General features: G+C 41.2%; 2 protein-coding genes and 1 long non-coding RNA gene across 11 annotated transcripts in view; 2 read left to right on the forward strand and 1 right to left on the reverse strand.

The window, feature by feature from the left end:
* LOC122887297 (polyamine-transporting ATPase 13A3-like) overlaps positions 1 to 12218 on the forward strand; it is an 18661-nt gene extending 6443 nt beyond the window's left edge. For 3 of the 8 annotated variants that reach the window (XM_044220376.1, XM_044220383.1, XM_044220384.1), the window contains 20 exons: positions 883 to 944; positions 1565 to 1715; positions 2017 to 2139; positions 2249 to 2266; positions 2953 to 3103; positions 3193 to 3313; positions 4337 to 4461; positions 4549 to 4712; positions 5214 to 5345; positions 5512 to 5591; positions 5705 to 5747; positions 6435 to 6544; positions 6880 to 6976; positions 7524 to 7596; positions 7728 to 7905; positions 8443 to 8624; positions 8967 to 9055; positions 9217 to 9318; positions 9580 to 9675; positions 10244 to 12218. In XM_044220376.1, the coding sequence (XP_044076311.1) occupies positions 883 to 944; positions 1565 to 1715; positions 2017 to 2139; positions 2249 to 2266; positions 2953 to 3103; positions 3193 to 3313; positions 4337 to 4461; positions 4549 to 4712; positions 5214 to 5345; positions 5512 to 5591; positions 5705 to 5747; positions 6435 to 6544; positions 6880 to 6976; positions 7524 to 7596; positions 7728 to 7905; positions 8443 to 8624; positions 8967 to 9055; positions 9217 to 9318; positions 9580 to 9675; positions 10244 to 10438 (2292 nt within the window). In that variant the 3' untranslated portion in view covers positions 10439 to 12218. The remainder of the gene's footprint in view (positions 1 to 882; positions 945 to 1564; positions 1716 to 2016; positions 2140 to 2248; positions 2267 to 2952; positions 3104 to 3192; positions 3314 to 4336; positions 4462 to 4548; positions 4713 to 5213; positions 5346 to 5511; positions 5592 to 5704; positions 5748 to 6434; positions 6545 to 6879; positions 6977 to 7523; positions 7597 to 7727; positions 7906 to 8442; positions 8625 to 8966; positions 9056 to 9216; positions 9319 to 9579; positions 9676 to 10243) is intronic. The other 5 variants (XM_044220379.1, XM_044220381.1, XM_044220378.1 and 2 more) reach the window with 5 other exon arrangements.
* Positions 12219 to 18239: 6021 nt separating this feature from the next.
* LOC122887302 lies at positions 18240 to 20373 on the reverse strand. Its single transcript, XR_006380510.1, has 3 exons — positions 20314 to 20373; positions 18671 to 18727; positions 18240 to 18478 (listed from the first exon to the last, which is right to left on the reverse strand). It is a non-coding gene; the product is annotated as an uncharacterized LOC122887302 (long non-coding RNA).
* Positions 20374 to 20554: 181 nt separating this feature from the next.
* LOC122887301 (transcription factor HES-1-B-like) lies at positions 20555 to 22263 on the forward strand. Of its 2 annotated transcripts, none has more exons than XM_044220392.1 (4): positions 20555 to 20857; positions 20938 to 21054; positions 21160 to 21247; positions 21561 to 22263. In XM_044220392.1, the coding sequence occupies exons 1-4, from the start codon at positions 20750 to 20752 to the stop codon at positions 22010 to 22012; spliced, it is 765 nt and encodes a 254-aa protein (XP_044076327.1). In that variant the 5' UTR covers positions 20555 to 20749; the 3' UTR covers positions 22013 to 22263. The 2 variants fall into 2 exon arrangements, with proteins under 2 accessions (XP_044076327.1, XP_044076328.1); XM_044220393.1 differs by having other exon boundaries at positions 20560 to 20857; positions 20959 to 21054.

Raw genomic sequence — 22263 nt, forward strand, 5'->3', positions numbered from 1 at the left:
CTTCCAGTTCAAGTACAAGTAACCATAAATTAAAATGAAACCATGATGCCTTGAGGCAGTGCTGTAGTTGCACAGTGATGCCAGTGAACATCAAGCATCATGCTTTTAAAATATGTCAATGCTATGGTATTGATTTACTTGCAAAGCATCCTAATTGGAGCAATAATACTGTACAAGCTTATTGGGACTTTGAAATATCCCCCCCAAAAAAACTGCCTATAGCATGAAATGTTCCTTTCATTATATCACATCTAGTGAGCAGGGAGATGTTAGTGTTGGAGCGTTAGATGGGAGTTTGATACTGTTAGTGCAGAAAGAGCAATCAAAGTTGAGCTGGAACGATTAGTTGATTGACAGAAAATAATTTTTTTATTAATTTTGGTAACTGATCAATTGTTTAAGACACTTTTTAAGCAAAAATACCACAATTTCACTGGTTCCATCTCAAATGTGAAAATTTGCTACTTTTGTTGGTCCTGTGACAGACATTTTCTAGACCAAATGATTAACAAACAAATGAATTGATACTGAAAAATAATAATTAGTTGCAGCCTTAAAACAAAGTGTGGTTTGTGATTGTACAGATGGTCCAAATCACTTTCATAGCTGTAATTCCTTGTTGCCTGAAAGTGTCTTTTAACTTTTCTTTGCATAGTAAATCCATAGTTCATGTTTGTATTAATTCTTAAGTGATATTTCTATACCTTTCAGAAAGTGTGTGTGCATGTTGTTGCATGAACAGGTTAGGACTCAGCTCTCTTGAACACTGGCGTAGATTAAGAAAAGAGGTTAAGTGAGTTCATAGAATTGATTTCCTGCTCTGAAGCATGATTAATATATGGCACTTTACGTGCATTGTTAACTGTATTTTTTCCCCTTCAGACTGGTACTCTGACTGAGGATGGTTTGGACCTGTGGGGTATTCAGAGAGCTGAAGATGGCAGGTAAGAGAGCCTCTTGTATTTGGGTTTGTTGTCTTTGGCAAACACATCTGTCAGTTTCCTGAGAGTAACCACGAAACAGATAAGAATCAAAGTCCAGAGGGATGTGACTAGCAGCAAATATTGTTGTGTAGTGCTCTTTAATTGATTCTATTAAATCATTCTCCTCAGTATTCTGATACATTATTTGCCTGCCAAAGTCGTTAAAAGTCAAGACTTATGGTTGGGCAATGTGACTGTTCCTTGTTTCACAACATGGCTTCAGTTTCTCTGTTGATTTTTCTTAAAGCCACGGAAATGTGCCTATTTTGGCTTTCACCTACCTTCCTAGAGAAAGAAACATATTCACAAAGGCCTAAACCAAAATCCAAGGTCTTTGTTTCCTTAAATCAGTAAAAAAGCACAATGTTTTTCTTTTCTTTGTTATTAGTATTTCCCACAGGATGTTTCAACTCTTATCTCACTCTGGAAAAAGAATAGTACATATATGACCATTTTAGGGGTGGAGCGGTACACAAAATTCAGTAAAATTTAATATAATTCCGCATCAGCCACTTAATCCAGTATCATAATTGTATGTAAACTTGTATTGTGATTTTTGAGATCATCCCTCTCTATTACAGCTTTTCTCCCCCAGAGTCTGATGCAGCTAAAGAAAGTCTGATTAACACTGTGTTTGTGGCCTGCATGGCTGCCTGCCACTCACTGACCAAGATAGAGGGCGAGCTCTCCGGAGACCCTTTAGACCTGAAGATGTTTAGCGCTACAGGCTGGGTAAGCAAAGATTTTCAATGTTTACACCCCACATGCTTAGCCACTGGCACCACAACTAGCATGGATACCAGTCTGTTCATGAATTATGCAGCACCATGCTTGTCTTCTTGGCTAAAATGGTTAAAGTTTGGTACCATGGATACTCCAGCATGAACAGCAGAAAAAGCCTCTTCCTGTCAAGAGGGAGTTGGTACTAAGGTTGATTTTTTAATAATTATTTTTGTCACACCAGGCTTAGTGTAATGGAGTCTATAAGCTCAACACATTATTCAAATATTAATATTATCTAATTTTTGTTTAGGTCCTAGAAGAGCCCACAGAGGAAGAGACTGCCCTCCACAATCCCATAATGCCCACAGTTGTGCGACCTCCAAAGCACAACGTCCCTGAAGCCAATCAGAACAATCCACTAACTCAGAACATGGTACAGTGACTCTCCCTCTTATTATTTTGTTTATGGCTATGAAGAAATATATTTGCAAGTTCCTGTCTGATCTCAGAATTATAATGTCATTCAGTCCTTTTATTTCCAGGAGCTATCTGAATTATCAGTAAGTTGCCCTTTTTTCATGAAAACTTCATAATTCTTAAAGCAAATAGTTTTGACATTTTGGGAAATACACTTATTCACTTTATTGCTGAGAGTTAGATGAGAAAATTGATACCAGTCACACATCTGAAAGTTCAATATGAAGCTACAGCCAGCAGCCGGATAGCTTAGCTTAGCAAAAAGACTGGAAACAGGGGGAAACAGCTAGCCTGGTCAAATGTAACAAAATCTGTCTACCAGCACCTCTAAAGCTCACTAATTAACACGTTATCTCTTGTTTGTTCAATCTGTACAAACACCGAAGTGTAAAAACTTTTTACTGCTGGACTATTTCTTGGTCAGAAGCAGTGACTTCCTGAAGTCTCCGCTAGATGCCTGGCAACCTCACAGTGACAACAAGAGTCCAGGTGCTGGTTATTGTTTGACAGATCCAGGCTAGCTGTTTCCCCTCATTTCCAGCCTTTATGCTAAGCTAAGCTAACCCTCTCCTGGCTGTTGCTTCATATTTACCGTACAGACATGAGAGTTATACCGATCTTCTCATCTAACACTCGGCAAGAAAGCAAAAAAACTACATTCCCCAAAATGTCTAACTATTCCTTTAAACTGAATGTGAAATAAAAACTGATTTGAAGTTTGTTTTTTTTACACTGAACATGTATACAACATGTGTCTTTTGCTCCTCAGTCCTGTGAGATTGGTATTGTGCGTCAGTTCCCCTTCTCCTCGGCCCTGCAGAGGATGAGTGTGGTGGTCAGGAGGTTGGGGGAAAAACACATGGACGCTTACTTGAAAGGAGCACCGGAGGTTGTGGCCAGCCTCTGCAAACAGCACACAGGTCTGACACTTCTCCTGTAATACTGCACTGCAAATACTCCATTCATCTAAAAAAAGGCCAGACTGACATGGCTCTGTCCTTCTCTTTAGTCCCACAGAGCTTCACAGAAACTCTGGAGACCTACACCAGGCAGGGCTTCAGGGTTATTGCCCTGGCACATCGACAGCTGGAGTCCAAACTCTCCTGGCACAAAGTCCAGAGCCTTAGCAGGTAACTCTCCCTCCACTGATAACACCGTCCACAGTACATGTAGCTACTGACAGGGAAATCAAAAATCAGCTTTTGCTAATGTAGGTTGTACTTACCGTTTTGATGTCTGGAGGACTTCGTTCCACTGATAACTGGACAAACATAGGTCAAATGACATGTCCAAATATTTACACTGCTGCTACAGGAGAGCAACCACAAGAGCAAATATGAGGTTTTGGTGTCAGCGATCTCTGAATCAAACTGCAAGCTTTTTTGCTTGCACGCACAACAACCTCCAAGAAGCATTAAAAACATCAGTTTTTCCACAAACCAACAGTAGCCTCAACCTGTCATGAAGCAATGCAGCCACAAGAAATGGTGCAATTTAAGTCAAAGTGTGTAGCTGTAATCAAAGACTCGCCCAAATATTAATGAACTGTTCAACTTGCTAGATTTACAAGCCCACAGGACCATGTGATTGAAATCAACAGGTTCCTTTCTGTTAGTGGATGTTTACCATCATTCTGATAAATGTAGGAAATCATTAACTAAATTAGAAGTGGACATGGAAAGTTAGCAGAAAGGCAGGATGATGTGGTGCAGTGAACATCACAGATTTCTGATGTCTAATAATGTCCAATCAAGTTATTATAACAATAATAATAATAATAATCAACTTTATTGATAGAGCACTTATCAAAACAAAGTACAAAGTGCCTCACAGAGAGAGAGAAATAAAATACCACAGTAACTGTTAGAATACATGGAGGGCAAAAATAAAATAAGAAATAATAACAATAAATTAAAAACCAATAAAATAAACAGACAGCTCAGATAAGGTCAGGATATGCTTTCCGATAAAAGTGCGTTTTGAGAAGAGACTTAAAAGAAGACACTGACTCAGACAACGTAATTTCTTCGGGCAGGTCGGCAAGTTATGTCCTTCATTGTCTGTCACCTTCTCTGATTCTGTAAAGTGACTTGAAACATGAATTTTGTACGATATTAGTGACAAAGAAAAGGTAAAAAATGTGTTACTTTTAGGGACCTGATAGAAACCAACATGGAGTTCCTTGGTTTGATCATCATGCAGAATAAAATAAAAGAGGAGACTGCCGGGGTTTTACGTGAATTACGACAAGCTAACATCTGCACGTTGATGGTCACAGGTAAATCAGTTCAGTGACTTTATTGACTTGTTTCAATGTTATGCCATTATTGCATTGATGCCTGATATCCTATGTATTCTCTGTCAGGCGACAACATGTTGACGGCGATATCAGTGGCTCGAGATTGTGGGATGGTCCGTGCACATGAGAGGGTCATTATAGCAGATGCTCTACCTCCTAAGGATTTCCACCCTGCTAGTATCACATGGCATTACACTGAAAACCCCACTCAGACCATCAAGGACAATCAGGTGAGACAGGAAACCCTCAGAGCCACTGAGTAATGAATAAATCGACGTATAAAAACATAAATATACAATATCTACATGCACTCACAGGAAACCTGTTCATTGTAGCAACGTCAAAACATGAGCTTATAGGCTGTGGGTTTTTTCCCCCATATTTTACCTTCTCTCGTGTTCCTGGTTTGACTGATAGAATTGTTGTCAAATGTCTGAACAATCTGAATAAAGTAAAGGAATAAACACTGCAGATGATGAAAGCACCAACACTGATTGAACATGATTGGTGTGAAAGCCTCCTAAGGCATTCATTGTTGCAGAGCTTGTTACGTGCGTTTATTCTTTTACCAATAGCCCAGCTACTACACGTTCCAGTCAAATAAGAGTGCAGGAATGTGTCTCTACAAAAAAGACTAAAAGGGACGTTTGTCAGATGAAATCTTGCAAGATGATACAGTTTGGTAGTGTTCTGGTGTTCTAGTGGCGACTGACTCCTCCTCTTTCCTTCAGACGGTGGAGGTAAACCTGGAGGAGGGGGTATATGACAACCAAGTTATACAGCAGGATCAAAGCTATCACTTCGCTGTGAGCGGCAGAGCCTTCGCTGTTATCACTGAGCACTTCCCTCAACTCGTCCAAAAGGTACAGGCTCATCTTTGGACACATAAACATCTCCATATTCAGATTAGAATTAGGTTTGCATCCGCTTTAAAGCTATTTTACAGATAAATAGGTGTAGTTTAAGTTTGGCGTCATGTTGTTTGGATGTTGCTGTAATTCTTTGTCTCTCCACATGGGGCCGCTGCAGCTCGTGCTGAGAGCCACTGTGTTTGCCCGCATGGCTCCGGACCAGAAGACTCAGCTGGTGGAAGTCCTGCAGAGCATCGAGTGAGTCTCTCATTTGTTTGTGGCTTCAGTTTTAATCTGTCGATGAGCTAAATTTCCTTCTGTTGGAGATCAGATGACTATATAGAGTCATTGTCACTTTGTTTACCTTCCAGCTACACTGTTGGAATGTGTGGTGATGGCGCTAATGACTGTGGTGTAAGTGTGGATTATATTTATTTAATATGCACAAATCACAAACTCTTCTGTATGTGTGTATTGTTGTTTTTAGAGATGCCTTCTGTCTTTCTGTGTTTTGGGTGTAGTCCACGTCATCCGCCACATCGGGCTGTTTCAGAATGTTCACTACTAAATTAAAATGTTGCTGACTGTAGCAAGCAGATTGTTATGTTTGGGGCAGAGAACTGCAAACAATGTACTTTTTCCCATCTCGTACCAGACTGATGCCACCTTTGTGAACCAGCTTACATGCCACTGTCTGATTGGATCTCAGGATCTGTGCAGAAAAATACACGTAACACTCGAGACTCCGAGTTCTGAGCAGCAATATGTGTGTAGGCAGGCAGTTGTGCTCAAATCCTTCACTAAAAAAATGCCACAATCACATTTAAGTGGTAAATCTGGGCCTACTCCACCTACTGTTGGGTAATTAATATGCTAGCGAGTTTATTATACATAATGTGTTAGACGTAAAACCTTATTCTTCAAAGTAACTAGTATCTAAAATGTAAAATATTTCCACCTGAATGTAGAGTAAAAGTCTCAAAAATCTAATTACTCAAGTAAAGGTGCAGCACATTAAAACTTAACCTTCCACCTCTTCTTATTGATAATATTTGCATGCGAAGTGATTTATACTAATGACGTTCTCTCTCTCTGTCTCAGGCTTTGAAGAGAGCTCACAGTGGGATCTCTCTGTCTGAGCTGGAGGCTTCTGTCGCTTCACCCTTCACCTCCTCCACCTCAAACATCTCCTGTGTCCCCAACCTTATCAGGTAGCAACTCACTCCTGATGGTCTTACATGGATTTCAAGGAACATCATCCAGAATAGAGAATTTTTTTATTTCTGAAATGTACCAAAATGGATGTTACAAATTGTTTCGCACATGTTTTCAAACTCTTCTGCGTCAGTTGTATCCGTAATGATCCGTCATAATTAATTCATACATTAAGACTGGAAACAAATAATGACAGTGGAAAGTGCTTTTTTATTCTTGTGGAATAAAATGTACATTTTCAGTTTAACTTGGAGATTTTGGTGCCAGCTTTCTCAGCTGCAAAACATGAAATATTGAGCTTTCTAATTCTGATTATCTCCAATTTTCTTAGGGAGGGTCGAGCTGCCCTCATAACATCATTCTGCGTGTTCAAGTTCATGGCTCTTTACAGCATCATCCAGTACCTCAGTGTCACGCTGCTCTACTCGGTAAAACACACTGCTGTTTCTCATTATTTGATTTACCTCGAATAAAACTATGTAAGAAAGGAAAACAAAAACATAGTTTAGTGTGACAATTTATTTTCCTCTTTGAGAATTGGATATCATCACGTCCTTGGTGTTTTTAAAGATGATGACAAACAGCAGGCATGTAATAACATGTTTTTGACTGGTATTGAAGGTCCAGCGTTTGTTAGCATGCGTGGTTAGCGCCGTTGAGTTACAAACACTGCTATGGTTCCCACATGAGGTACAGAGGGTTCATGAGCAGGACAGACGTGAGGAGCAAGAAGAAGAAGCAAGTTTGGGGTTTAAAAAAATGTGGGGGTCTCCATCTATTGGCTGTGAAACAAAGGCAGCAACCACAAAGTGACGCCGTTTTGTTCCTGGGAAAAGTGTGAGTGAAGGCTGTCCGTAAAAAATACGTTGACTGACATAGTGATGTGATCACATTCATTTACATTAAACCTGAAGTCTCATATTAGACATTGTACACCCATTCCTCTGCTGCTGTGTGACTTTTCTGATATTGTAGATTCTCAGCAACTTGGGAGACTTCCAGTTCCTCTTCATTGACATCGCCATCATTCTCATCATTGCCTTCACAAGTGGGTAGCATGAAGAGGAGCTCCAAAAATGCTTTAAATCCATCTCTGAGTTTGGGGGTTAGACGTAAGCAATCAAATATAATAACTTACAGTATTAACATTCAGTACTCAGTGATTGTTTCTGTCTTCAGTGAGTCTGAACCCGGCGTGGAAGGAGCTGGTGTGGCGCCGCCCGCCATCCAGTCTGATCTCTGGCCCGCTGCTCTGCTCAGTTCTGACCCAGATTCTCACCTGCGCGGTCTTCCAGGTCCTGGCTTTCTTCTTAGTACGACAGCAGAGCTGGTATGAGACATGGACACCTCAGTCAGAGTGAGTAACATGTTTGAAATTAGCACCTGCCAAATGAAAAATCAGTAAATCACTGATTGGTAAATATATCTAAATGCTACAGTCTTTTGTCTTGGCCTGTTCTGCAGCTTGGTCCCTGCTGACCTCTTACTGTGAGAAAATGTGAATAAAACAATGGTTACACATTATGCTCACTGTACACTTCACCCTGGTTCCAAACCTTTGGGTTTGCCGCTCAGGTCTCCAAACTGACAGTTCAGGCTGATTATCATGCTTTGTTCGCATAGTGGTCGTGTTATTCTTCTGTTAACTCGGCTAATGGAAGGTGTAACCAACCAAAAGGCGAAAAAATTACAACTCTTTACTGTCTTGTTTTTATTCATGTAGTATCTGTCTGTCTAGTAATATACAGTAACACATTTTATATAATGTTAGCTGGTCAGTAGACAAAAAGAAAACAGGACAGGACAGAGTGCAAAAGAGTGCTTTCTGGGTTCCTGGTTTCTGAATGCAGAGGTTTGTAAGAACTGTCTGCTTCTCTCCTCTCTTCTCCTGTAGTGCCTGTAATGTTTCCAGCTCCAGTCTCTCTCACAGCCTGAACGTAACAACCCCTCGCGACCACAAAAACATCAGGAACTACGAGAACACCACCCTCTTCTACGTCTCCTCTTTCCAGTATTTGGCTGTGGCCATCATTTTCTCCAAGGGAAAGCCCTTCAGACAGCCAAGCTACAAGAACTGTAAGACTTACTCATGCTGTTTATACTCAGAGTGATGTGTCTGCAGCATTATATACAATGCTGAAAAAAACATTCAGAATTATTATTATTTTTCAGTTTTTTAAAGATAGAAAATTAGACAGAAAATTGAAATGTAATTCTTATAGAGTTTAACTTGTCGCTGTGATTTTAAATCCTTTTCTAAATCCAGTTTTTTGATCACTGCAATATGAGTATTACATACTGATATATACAATTACAATCTCTACTGGCACTAACCCCTTCCCATATATATGTGTGATGTGCTTACAAGTTGAAAATAGCCATTTAATCTGGTGAATTTCTGTATTTTTATCTCCTAAGGGCCGTTCATGCTGTCCTGTATCGGCCTGTATACTTTTCTTCTCCTCATCATGCTGTATCCTGTTCCCGCCATCGACAGCTTCCTGGAGGTAAACCGTTGTTGCAATGGCTGCTCTGAAAGATATAATTTAATGTCCTGGCTTTAGCTTTGTAGAAACAGAAATTTGACAGAAGAGTAAAAGTGTAACGGTGGCTGGGAAGTTGCATGAAGTTGATGGCAAACTGTGTGTATGTGTGGTGTTGCATTCAGTGCTGCTCTGCCTCCACTCAGATCGTGTGTGTTCCCCATGACTGGCGCGTTACGCTGGTCATCATTGTCATAGTGAATGCGGCTGTGTCTTTCATGCTGGAGGTACGCTTTAGAGACATCACACCCTACAAGCTCTCTGTGACTGTGATCTCCTTTTTTTATTAGAAAACTGTGATTTGCATGCGTTGATATTTTCCCCTGCTGAATCAATGCTCAGTAGTGTATCACCGCCTAATGAATGAAATCAATGAATCATTTTTTTTAAAAAGTTTCCATGTGAGTTATTTCTCTGTGCATTTCTGTGGCTGTAACCCAATCTTCATGATCAGCTGATTCTCAAGTTCCCACTGAAATCTCCCGTAGATTTTGATCCTTGACATCATCTTGCGGAGACTAGTTTTCACATCCACTCAGGGGCGACATCGCCACACAGAGCCCCGCACTGCTGACACACCTCAGGTTGGGAAGCTTTTGCCTTCACTTTTTTTTTTTTCACTTTATAGAAAGCGCATTTTCTCAACTCCTAACTCTCTAATTCTCTTGCTTCATTGTTTCATATTTTCCTCTGATGACCTGTTACATGTTGTGACTGCTGTATAAGTCATCAATCGAGACTAAATGTAATAGAAATTAACATTTTATATTATTCAGTAGGTCATCTTTTATTCTGCTACATTTCATCGAGGTGTTGAGAATTCATTTGACCAACTCTGGCTCATCTCATGAATCCATCGGTCTTTTCAGGAATGTTTGACACATTGTAAGATTTCTTTTTTTAGGCCACAGATCCTCACTAGTGCAGAAACCTGACCAGTTACTGCAACTTGACAAAAAAAAAAAAGAATTAATATAGGAAAGCTCTTAAAAGAAATCTAAATACATTACGTGGTTTGGTCACATAACTGCAGTAAATCAGATCTTGAGGAGGCTCACTCGTGCATTCAGCAGAGATAATGTAAAAACATCCAGAATACTGGCTTACTAACTCATTTTTTCTTTCTGATGTTCATACTTTACGTGTTCCCAGGTGGCCAATGACCGCTGGGGCTCGTCCTTCCTCTCCTGGTTGTTCTGTCGGAGAAACAAGCCCCCAAGAGTGTGCTACATGCACCTGGCCCTGAAGCTGCAGGACGACGCCGACTGGCCCCCCAGACCCTCCACTGTCACCTACGCCAGCGATCCACAATCCTACATCTCTGCCCCCCCCCCAACACCAACGTGACCAACAACTACTACTGCACAGACTAAACCTGAAACCCCCAACAAGCCTTTTGTGTTGACTTAGCTCTGGTTGAGCTCAGAGATGTGACAAATGCCCTCAGATGATGTTTATAGGATGTGGAGCTTGCTGGATGCTCAGCGACCAATCCAGCAGCCTCATAGAGGCGAGGCCTCCTATTGCGACAACTGACTGACACTGTGAACTGCTCATACACAAAGTTCTCTCCCGTTTTCTCACCTCATCAGAACGGACAAACACTCTGCACTTGGATTTGAACCAGGGCCTCTGTTAGATAATAATAGATCATCATTTTGGGAAATACTGTATGCTTATTTGTTTCATGCAGAGAGTTAAATGTTAACATTGATACCACTCTCATATTTGTATGGTAAATATGAAGGTATTGACAGCAGTCGGTTAGCTTAGCTTAGCACAAAGACTGGAAACGGGGAAACAGCTAACCTGGCTCTGTCCTTAGGTAAAAATCTTCTAAAGCTCACTAATTAACACGTTTTATTTTATTTGGTTTAAGCCGTACTTAAACCGAAGTGTCAAACTTCACGTTGTGGTTTTACAGGTGGTTAAGTCTCTGCAACCTCATGGTGATGACCAGACTACGCTAAGCTAACCGGCTGCTGACTGTAGCTTTAGTTGTATCAGTCTTTTCATCGAACTCTCGGCGAGAAAATGAAAAGCATATTTCCCAAAATGTCAAGCTGTTCCTTTTAAAAATGACTGGATGTCTCACTAACTACATTGTACTCGACTGCCAATGGCATACAAAATGGCAACTACAACACTCAACATCATTTATCGAATTGTTTATGAGTGTCAGATGAGTGTTTTCGTTGTTTTAAACAGTTTTTATTATCTGACCCAATATTTGAAAAATTCGAACCAAGTGAGGAGCATTTTTTTGTCAGTCTGACAGATCAGATACATCATACAGGTCCAGTATTCAGCTGTTGTTTTTCTCAGTCAGGGCCGACCGTTTAAGGCCTAAAAGCGCTGCATGAATCTTTCCACTTCACTGTGAATACAGACATACGGTCTTCCACTAACAGTTTCACATGAGAGTCTTATGCCTTTTTGCAATTTTATGAACATAACTAGTACTGTTGTATTTCTAAGACAGAAAACATTCCACTGCTACATTTCTGTCTTAGAGTTGCTTCGGTTGAAGTTCTTCCCGTGGAAGAGAGAAGCAGAAATTTCTGCGTCCCTTTTTGAAATTTTATTGCCAGTGCCGCTGTGTGTGGTTGTGTGAAAGAGAGAGCAAGAGAGCGTGCAAATTAACCATTTATGTGTCCCTTGAATGCATTACAAAATCTTTATGCTCTTTTTCCTCAAAATATGACTTTCTTTCTGAAAGGAAAAATAATGACACCATTTAACATCACTATGGTACCGTACAACTGATAATGTTTGAATTAGTTAGTTAAAGCAATTAAATGAATCAAAACGAATCATTGCTGCTGTGACAATTTTATAACAGTTGATTTTAACGATTTTTATATAATATTTTTATGTAACTGTATACAGCTGTTGTATACATATTTTTTTAGTCAAGGTTAAAAATGAAATAAATGTGAAAAAATATGAGAATTAGTCACCTAAATCTCCCCTTTATTGTATGTTTTTGAAAATTGTAATACAGTATTTGTACTTATTTTCTTATCTCTACAATGTGACAAAAATGTTTCCGTGTCTGTCAACGAATATCCCTGTTTGCTCAGCAGAACTCCCATTACATTTCCCAATAAATCTGTATATTAAGCCACTCTTGCGTGCTTCGTGGGGGGCTGACCTTGGTCACACTTTTTCAGCTAAGACTTACTGATCAATTATGGGCTTTCCCAGCCTCCTCGCTGCCTGGCATATGGGCGCTTAAAGGCGCGAGAGTGGAGGAGAAAGAGGGGTATCATTTCATGTGGAGATCAGGGCCTATAGGCAGTGAATGGGTGGATTTAGGGGGGACTGTGAATAAGGGAAGGGGGTCCTCGCTTGTACCAAAAAGAAAAGAATCTCCCACAGATCAGGGAAGAGCCTTTTTGGGAATATTCATGATGAGGATGAGGAGGCATCATGAATTCATGTGTGTCTCCCTGACTTGCACGGATCATCTTTTCGGTAAACACTGATGTGTACAGAGCCGGGATGTCTTGCTTTCGATCTGTGTTTGCGATGTAGTTTCGTGGATAGTGTTGCCTCTCCACAAAGCAATATGGGTTTTTGTGTACTCTGCTGTATTCCTTTTGTATTGGTAGAGCAACAGATGGAGAGTGGTGGAAAGACATAAAGAAGCTAAAACACACAGCCTTTCTTCCTCACAGCTAGCTACTCGCTCAAAAAGATTTTCTCAAGCTTGCGCTCAGACGTGTGCTGTTTCAAACATTTTGGACTTCATCTCCTTTCTCTTTTACCCATACGTTTTTTTGTCTGAGCTGTGTACTTTCAAGATTTGGGCCTATGCACACAGTCTTTGTTTACTGTTTCTTTACTCACAACAGTCCCCACAGAGTGACCAGACCGGCTTAGAATAAATTGTAGAGTAACGGCCACTGTAACGCACTTTTCTGCACCAAAAGTTGCCATTTCAGGGCCTTTCTCAATGTGTCTGTTAACACCCAACACACACATGCTTTCACTTCTTCTTCACAAAGTCCACAAGCAGATGTCAGTGTGCTGCAGCTTCTCTGAAGGTTGCTGGACACTCATAAGGCCCTCATCTTAATTAATAGTCAGGACACAAGGACAACCTGATGCTCACTTACGGTTGGCCTCATTTTACAGATGACACAAAGGCAGCCACGTCTGGTAAAAGGTCTGTGACCCACCAGACGGTCACAATGCCCATCTCCTCCCTGTCCCCTAAGCATGGTCTCCTTCCCCGGGCCTTCATGGCATCCCTGTCCCCCTTCCTTTATCAGTCCTTCCAGGCCTGAATGGGCTCTGTGGTTGGTCAATAAATTCAGTGATTCAGGGGGTGGACAGTTGCAGCCGTGTTAACGTTTGTTCACAGGCTTGTCGGAGGGACGGGCCCCGCCCTGCGGCTCTTTGTCTCCCGTGGTCCCTCAACAGGTTAGAAGTCAATGGAGGGCCTTGTGCGGAGGTGGCAGGGGCATGGATGGAGCCGCCTCTCACATGGCATTCACACAGAGGGAGGACCGGCCCGGATCACTGTGACACTTGTTAGTGTGGGGCCACACAAGATTGCCGGGTCGCCTCTCTTGCTCTCCCCCGAGGGCCCTGTGCGATATTCAGCACTTTAAACAAACTAATGGTTGAGGCTGCGGGGTTTGCGTCGGGGTAAGATGATCTGCACTGAGAGGCCTGGAGTGACCACACTGAAAAGAAGCGCACAAGTGTATCTCTGTTTACAGACTCACAATAAAATGAGGCCAGGCCTTCATTTGGTCCCCAATCTGTAGTGATGGTGAACCCAGCCTTTAAATTTATACTAGAATAGCATTAATGCACTTTTGTGGCCCTTGAAGATGCCATACTGTTGCTGAGTTATAGCCGGTTTCTCAGCCTCAGCTGGGCCAAAGCATGGGAACAGACAAACCGGGAGAAAAGAGACACAGAGAGCCATAGATAGAGCAACACACAAACAGAGGAGGGCTTTAGGAGACAGAAAGCAGCGGACAGAAAAAGACGCAAGAGACTGAAGAGGGACTTAGAGCCATGACTGAAGCCTAACTGTCATGAGAAGATGAGAGTTGCCATGGCCACCCAGGAGCCACCCAGCAAGCATGTGAGCAGGGGAGGCTTGGGGGCCAGGGGCCTGGGCCCGGGCTGGTGGATCACATGCACTAACCAGGGATTATGTGCATAAGTGATGAGCACTAAGCCGGCAGGTGAAGAAGGGAGGCCCTGGGACAAGCAGCGCACCATCCCTCAGGACATCTCTCTCTGTAAAGAGCAGGGACTTTTTCCCAAGTGAGACTGATCTCCCGTGTGAAGGGGACTCAGCCAGAGGTCCTCGAGTGCTGAAAGGGCATCTCCCAGGCTGCTTTCACAGCGTAAGTGGCCAAAACGCTGGTCTTGTGAGTCATCTTGAGTGGCAAGAATGGACCATCTTCACATTCATAAATCCCAGTGCAAACACACTCATGGATATGGACTAAGCTTGGATAAGGATAAGCACCACATGGCAGTGCATCAGCAGGGCTCTTTATTCAAGCTTTTTGGCTTGGCGCCGATAAAAAAAACAACCAATTCTTCAGAAAGAAAAAGATCTACTTTAAACACTAGCTGAGTTAACTTTACAGTATATTTATGGACAAGAGCCTCATTTTGTAGCCAGGATCAACAGGTTCATAGGTTGTTTTGCTGCAGGGAATCAATGCTCATAATATCCATGGCCTTACAGGAATGTGTTTGAACCTTGATGGCACAAAGAAATCACATTCCCATGGTCCACAGAGAGAAAATACTAGGTTAACCAACCTCCCCCCAACACCTTTTCAAGACGATAGTATCCCTGAACATATTAACATGTAAATACACTTAGATACTTTGACAATGCACTGAAATGCATATAATCTACATGCTAACTAGTCCTTTAAAGAGTTTCCACTGCTGAATGTGGTTTGGGAACACTTTCATGTCTGGGTTTTAAAAATTAAATGTGAGGCCTCTCTTAGAATCTCTAAAAGCGTTTTTCAATTTGATGAGGGATAAGGCGATGACTGGGTTCCCTTTTCAAAGGGGGAGACCCAGAGTTCAATAAGACTTCAGTCTCATTGCCTTTGCCTCCAAGTTGAAGATCTAAATGCTGGCTTTTTTAAGAAAGAACCCACCACGTTAGGTGACAGATGGCAGGTTGTTATGCTGAAATACCAGTTGCTATGGTCCCCTTTTCCTCCGCAGCTTCACTTGCCATAGCTAAGCATCCTCTCTGCTGGTGTACTGACTTGGAATAAGCTGACTTGAAACTACTCAGGTTGTTGTTGACAAACATGAGCCTAGATGAGTCTGCTAATCTCCCGCTCCTTTATCCGCTCTTTATTGCCGTATAAACAGGGCTGAATACGCTAAAAAAAAACTAAACCTCTGTTTTCAGCCTTCTCTTATCTCACGCAGGGTTTAATCTAATGCCCTCTACCCTTTTTACATCTCTGCCTCCGCTAAATTCGACCATATTTTTAATTCAGCACGTCACCATGACAACCAGTTATTTCCCATCCTTGAGCCCCCTCCTGCTCCTCTTCTCCATTGATACCGCTACCTCCCCCTACCCCTTCTTTTTTTTTGTCCAAATAAAACAAAGCGCAGAGTGAATGCGCTCTGAGGTAGGTAAATGTATTCAGTGACATCAGCCAGGACGAGTCTATTCTGCCGGATTCCTGTACCACTTGTTTCCAGCCTTGTCTGGGGGCCGGACACTCTGTTGGGCCCATTGTCCCACGTGTATTCCACACAGGCCCGCAATTAATGGAGGCCTTGTCTAAGGCTTCTGGACCAGAAACTGCTGTTGGGGAGGGGGACAAAAGGCGGGCAGAGCCGGGGGCTGGGAGTTGCTATGGGAGGCCCCCCCCCCCTCTCTTTAAGGGGGAATTCAAAGGGAGAAGGAGGGACGGAGAGCGAGCGGAGCACTGGATGAGATGTTTAAGTGATCCCTTCTGTCTGTGCCCTCCCCTCCTGGCCTGAGATGTTTTCATACCAGCAGTTGAAAGGGAACCTTCGCAGTATTTGGTGATGAGGATGGTCATTTCACTGCCCACATGGCGGGGATGGCTGGGTGGAGGAGAAAGCAGGGGCCATAGCTTTTAGACCAGGTGAAGATGGAGAGGAATGTGGCAACTGGCAACTGGCCACTCTGTGTAGAAACTCTACCCACTGCAAAGAGGTTTATCAAGTTTTATCCACTCTTTTTGCATATTTTGTCAATTTTACCTTACCTCTCCACTGCACGAGCTGAAGTAAGCCACAGATTTTAGCCCAGTAATTCCCAGGTATAAGGGCTCATCATAGCCACAATGAAATGACTTAATACTAATGACATGAAAACAACCTGGTCAAGTTCTTTGTTTTTATATGCATATGCTCCATAGGGATAAAAAAAATAATAAAAACAAACAAGCAAGAGCTATTACAGTAGTTGATGAGTTAAATAGACTAAGGACCTGGCTATCTGTGAATAGGCTTCTTTTACACTTAGGTAAGACTGGGTCTGTTTGGATCAAAGTTTAGTTGTCAGTTTCAGTTGTCTTTTATATGATGTCTTTTACCTTGTCTGCTTTCTGAAAAGATTTCATCAATTGTTTTATTTGATTCAGTTTTCTAGTTCTTACTTCTAACATATATCTAAACATCAGGTACAATGCTGGAAATAAGTCCAGGCTTGTATCATTCTATCCCTGACAAAGTCTGATATGTTGTATTTTTTGTAAATATATCAGAATGTTATAAATAAACCAAGCCAAAAATTATTTATTTATTTATTTTGTTTCCCTCCACATGGTGGACCTTGATAGCTGTCTAACCCTTCCTTTGCTCTCTGGACCCTCCCATCCCAGGGTTCCCACACTGATACAGATCAGGGCTGTGCTATAAACCTCATGTCTGTTATTGTGCGGATCATCATCCGCACAATAAAGGGTTGTTTGTGGCCGAGCAGCAGGCTCACTGAAAACAGAACCGATAGGCTGTAATTTATTGTTGCATGGCCTCCTCTCTGCTGTGAACAGAACCTCGGGGTATTTTAAAGGAGCATCTAAAACATCCAATTACAAGATTAACTGAGCACTTTACGTGATCCCAGGAGAACGGGAGGAGAGTCTAAGGTGGTCGGTGTATGTGAGTTAAATGTATTAGTGGGAAACAGAAAAGGTTTTAATTACAGAGAATGTGAGCTGCATATCCTAAGTGAAGTTTAGTAAAGCAAAAATACCCAACGTGAACATTTATTTGTGAAAAATATTTCCACAAGGCCATCAGCACTTTCCCACAACATACCTCCTCTTCTCCTGCTCAAATCTAGACTTGAAAATGTAATAAGCTATTTTGTCCTGTTAAGATAAATATCTGCACTGATGGTCACTTATCTTTGATGTCAGCTAATCTTATAATTAGTTATGTAACAGGTCAAACTCATTTTGGCTGGAGGTTTGACTTGATTTCATTTGACTTAATTTAATATTGACTCAGGTCAAGAAGCCAGTGGTGCTTGAAGTTGTCTTGCTCACACAGAGAGGAAGCCATGGATAAACAAAAACTGACCTGGCTTTTGGGGTCATTTCACCTCTGAGGATTTAGGAGCTTTACAGAGAGCGTTTGAAGACTATCAGGGAGGACAGAGGCGTCTGATGATAAACCATGACCAGACAGAGATGTCTGTCAAAACATTTATCAGTGAAACTCTGTAACAAGCAGCATGTGTCCCGAAGGTGGGATTTGAATAGATCAAGATGTTAATATTGAACATGATTAGTGGAAAGGGTCTAATTTGTAATAAATGATGAAGATGCTAGTAGAGCAGAGGAAGTTTTTTTTTGTCACCCTAATACAGCTAATAATGATCAGAATGACTTTATAGTGCATTTTATACTTTGCACTGCAAAAAAATTAGCTTCAAAACAGAATAAAAAGTTGGAAAAAACAAGGAAAAGACATGTCCCATAAACTGATATATGTCAAATCAGCGGGGGACGAGAATGATTCCACAGTCTGATATGAAGAGAAAGCAGCCTCATTTTAAGTTTTTGTTCCTTCACAACAAATTTATTATAAAGAACATTTTCTTAATTTTAGTTTAGATGAAAAACAAATCTTTGCATGTAACTACCGTAAAAAGCTTTTTCTATACATACATTTATCAGCCACTAAAAAAGGGTTTAGTTGAATTTAGTCTCACAAAAGAGGCAAGAGGAATCATGGAAATGACAACTAATTTTTGCTCAGTGTTATGTGCAAAATATGGGGCTCTTTATAATATCTACATAGGTTTTTGTACCCTTTCCATACGTTTCCATGCTATTGTATGAAACCATCGTATGTTGTCCTGTGGCACTGCTGACTCACATGTGTCGGATTCTATATGACAAGATAAATGAACATGAACATGTACATAATGAAACTTTTACGAGGAGTGACACAATAAATACAATACAATAAAACATACACACCATACAATACAATCCATACATACAATAAAGAGCAGCTCATAAATGTCTGTTTGACTGACTTATGTCTGTGAAAAGCGCTATACAAATAAAGTTTACTTACTTACTGTTTGACGAATCTGAAGGCTGTTTTTGTACAGTAACTAGTGACGAAAAAGAGCTATTAAAGTATAAAATCAGAGTTGAAGTGATGCAACGGTTAGAGAACAACAGTAACAATAATATTAGTTTTATATTAGATACACAAACATTATAATTCAGGCTCTAATGTTGAACAGAGAATATGCACTGTAGATTTGCCTTTGTTTTGTAATCAATGATGTACCCTAAAAGTTTTAATTAAAGCAGTGGCATTATTGTTATAAATATAACAGATTCACAGTAACTGCTTTTATGAATCAAGTGAGTCATTTATGGACGAAAGAAAAAACAACTTTACTTGGAAACGACAATTCAGGTTCTGATTTTTCACAAAACAGATGCAGTCGCCTAAAAGATTTTGGAGATAAACCCTCCTCATATCCATTAATATATCCCTAAATTAATTTTAGTCTTCAAATGGTGTGAAATAACTCTTTAGCTTTGTTTCCTGCCTTTCAATCTGTGATAACAGACGGGAGATTTCAGAGTTCATGGTAGTGAGAGGATGGCTGAGTGTGTTGGAGATTTTCTTTTCGCTGGACATCAGGCCTGGAGTGTGTCAGAGGATTGCGTGTCTTCACCTCAAACTCTGAAGCACTCAATGACCCCTGAAAAATTATCTGTGTGTGCGTGCAAAAGAGAGAGACACACACAGATAAAGAACCTGCACAATTGGATAAACATCTAAATAATTTCTCTAGGCAGCTTTTAAAATATTCAATTTAAAAGTAATGGGGAAAATTGAAAAATCATGATGTCCTGTTGCAGCAGCAGTTTAACTGAACTATGAGGCTGTTAAACCGCATTATGTGATTGTTAATTAACCTCCACATCCATCAGAGTTTACTTTTTGGACATGTAGCCAGAACCGATCAGCAAACGCTTGTCAGCTCTGAGTAAAGCCACTGTGGGCCACTACAGAAAATACATGTGGAACAACTGCTCTCTGTTCTGCACATCTGATAGTAAAGACACTTTAGATTTATTTGATGACGGCATGCAAATATAAAAATTCTGTTTTTGTGATGAGTAGTTTTTGAGGGGAAAAAAAGTTCAATTAAAAATCATTATTTTAATGTAATTTTATTTGTTAGTTTATTTTACAAAAATCAGAAGATTATTCAATCGTTTAACTTTTTGTATTAATAGGTAAATAATAATTTACTCAATAAAATAATGACAAATGCCCATCAGGGTACAACAGCCCAAAGTGATGTCTTAAATTAGTCTGACCAAAGCCAAAACATGCAGTGTGAAATACTCTAACGAGGAGGAGAAACAACTTTTTGTATATATGAAGCTAAAACCATACAATTGATATTTTTTATATCAGAATCAATTAAAAAGAACTAATAGATTATCCTCATTAGAGGAGATTAAACCATCAAATCGACTAATGGATTTCACATTAATTACAGTTTCATTTGTTGTTGCAGCTGCTTTTGTTTATAACTTTCCTTTCACGCAAAACATATGTGCAAAGTATTTGTTTCAGCTAAGGCGTTATCAACAGATTAAATGAATCCAATAGGCTACATGGCGCACGTTACTACACTATCTACACTCAACACTCTTTAATGAAGCAGGTTATTTAATTTCACACACCTGCTTTCCCGCAGTAGAGCCAGTTTTTTTTCTTGTACTTAAAGTGTAGAGTAACTTTTCTGGGTGAAGTAGTGTTTCAGCATCCTGACAGGTAGCCAATGGGAGCGCCTTGTCGCACGAGCCCGCCGCCTCCCCGGCACCGTGTCCCGCGCGCCCATTGGACGGACGGATGAAACCCAGGAAACTCACACACGAGCCGCTCGCGTGCAGGCTCGGGCTCTATAAATATAACCTGAGACGAAGGAAACGGGAGTGGAGTGGATGTCAGCTAGGCGAGGGGACAGAAGTCACTTCTGACATTTGTTATCAGTAAACTGCTCTGTGGTCTGCGAGGAGAAGGCGGGACTCACTGCGCTGGACTGACTTCTTATTGACATTTATCATTCTGTTATTGATAACGTATTTGTTTGGACTGTTTGTAACTGTGAACCTGAAGATGCCAGCCGGTACTTTAGAGAGAACGTCTCCATCCGCTGTGGCTGCCACACCGGCAAGTGGAGGCTCCACACCCGACAAACCCCGGACTCTGTCAGAGAACAGAAAGGTATTTGAACGCTTTGTTTTGTTATTCATCTGTTTGCCAGATGATACACTATTTTATCTTAAAAACTGTCTTCTCAACAGTTTTTTTTTTTCTATTTTAAGTCCTCCAAACCAATCATGGAAAAGCGGAGACGCGCGCGCATCAATGAGAGTCTGGGCCAGCTGAAGACCCTCATCATGGACGCACTCAAGAAAGATGTAAGGAGATCAACACTACATTTTTCTTCCAAGACAGATTGAATTTAGGAACCAAATTAGCACAACCAATTAGCAAGTACTAAATCGTCACGTTTGTTCGTTTAGAGCTCCAGACACTCCAAACTGGAGAAGGCGGACATCCTTGAGATGACTGTGAAGCACCTCAGGAACCTGCAGCGACTTCAGATGACTGGTATGTTACTACCATTTCTGGACTGACCATGTTGATGCCACGCAGTAATTCTTGGATGTCTAACTTTAGATGGTAAACATGTTCCCATGGTCTCCAAGATTTACCCCCCACCCACAGCTGGTGTGCTTGCCCTTAAGAATTGATTTCACGAGGCCTCAGCTGCATGAATCAAATCTGCTTTTTCATTATTCAAATTAGCCACTTTGTCAACTATTTAATAATATTCTTTATATTTGTAAGCTCTTAATCTTTTAATATTCTATCTATCTATCAGTGTATCTGATCATTTATGTATTTGTATTTTCCTCTCCAGCTGCTGTGAACACAGACCCATCCATCCTGGGTAAATACAGAGCCGGTTTCAGTGAGTGTGTAGGAGAGGTCACCCGTTTCCTGTCCACATGTGAAGGGGTGAACACAGAGGTGAGGACTCGCCTCCTCAGCCACCTGGCGGCCTGCGTGACGCAGATCAACACTGTGAACTTCTATACGCCTCACCCAGGCGCACTGGGACTTGGACAGACCGGCACACAGATCCCAGCTGCTTCCGCTCCACAGATGCCTTGCAAAAGTGGCTCAGCGATGCGCCTCTCCCCAGAAGCGATGAAGCTGTACGGTGGCTTCCAGGTTGTGCCAACACCGGATGGACAGTTCGCTTTTCTTGTTCCCAGTGCCGCTCTCGTGCCTCTGAGCGCACAAAACAGCTATCACATGTCACCTGTTGCACCTCCGGCCACCTCAGACTCTGTGTGGAGACCATGGTAGGAAATCAGCTCAAGGACTATCACAATAAGTTTGTACATTTTGTAAATGTTTTCAGAACCTACTTGAGAGGGATGTTTACACACATTTGTGTTTTTTATATGGACATTAGGAAATATTCTTGGCCTCTTTGCTTGCTGTGATTTTCTCTGTTTTTGATATGGCACAAGTCATTTGCCTCAGGAGGTCAAAGAAAATCCTTGAAAAGCACTGTATTTTTTGAGATTAATAAAATGTTTTTATGATGTTTATTA

The sequence above is a fragment of the Siniperca chuatsi genome, linkage group LG13 (genome assembly GCF_020085105.1).
Source record: "Siniperca chuatsi isolate FFG_IHB_CAS linkage group LG13, ASM2008510v1, whole genome shotgun sequence".
In the NCBI taxonomy this organism is placed as follows: domain Eukaryota; kingdom Metazoa; phylum Chordata; class Actinopteri; order Centrarchiformes; family Sinipercidae; genus Siniperca; species Siniperca chuatsi.

Excerpts from the sequence above, each read along its gene's own strand:
- LOC122887301 (XM_044220392.1), top strand. The coding sequence starts at position 20,750 with ATGCCAGCCGGTACTTTAGAGAGAACGTCTCCATCCGCTGTGGCTGCC. Across the intron at positions 20,858-20,937 it reads CTCTGTCAGAGAACAGAAAG|TTTTTTTTTTTCTATTTTAA; the intron begins GTATTTGAACGC and ends TCTTCTCAACAG. Across the intron at positions 21,055-21,159 it reads TGGACGCACTCAAGAAAGAT|AGCTCCAGACACTCCAAACT; the intron begins GTAAGGAGATCA and ends TTGTTCGTTTAG.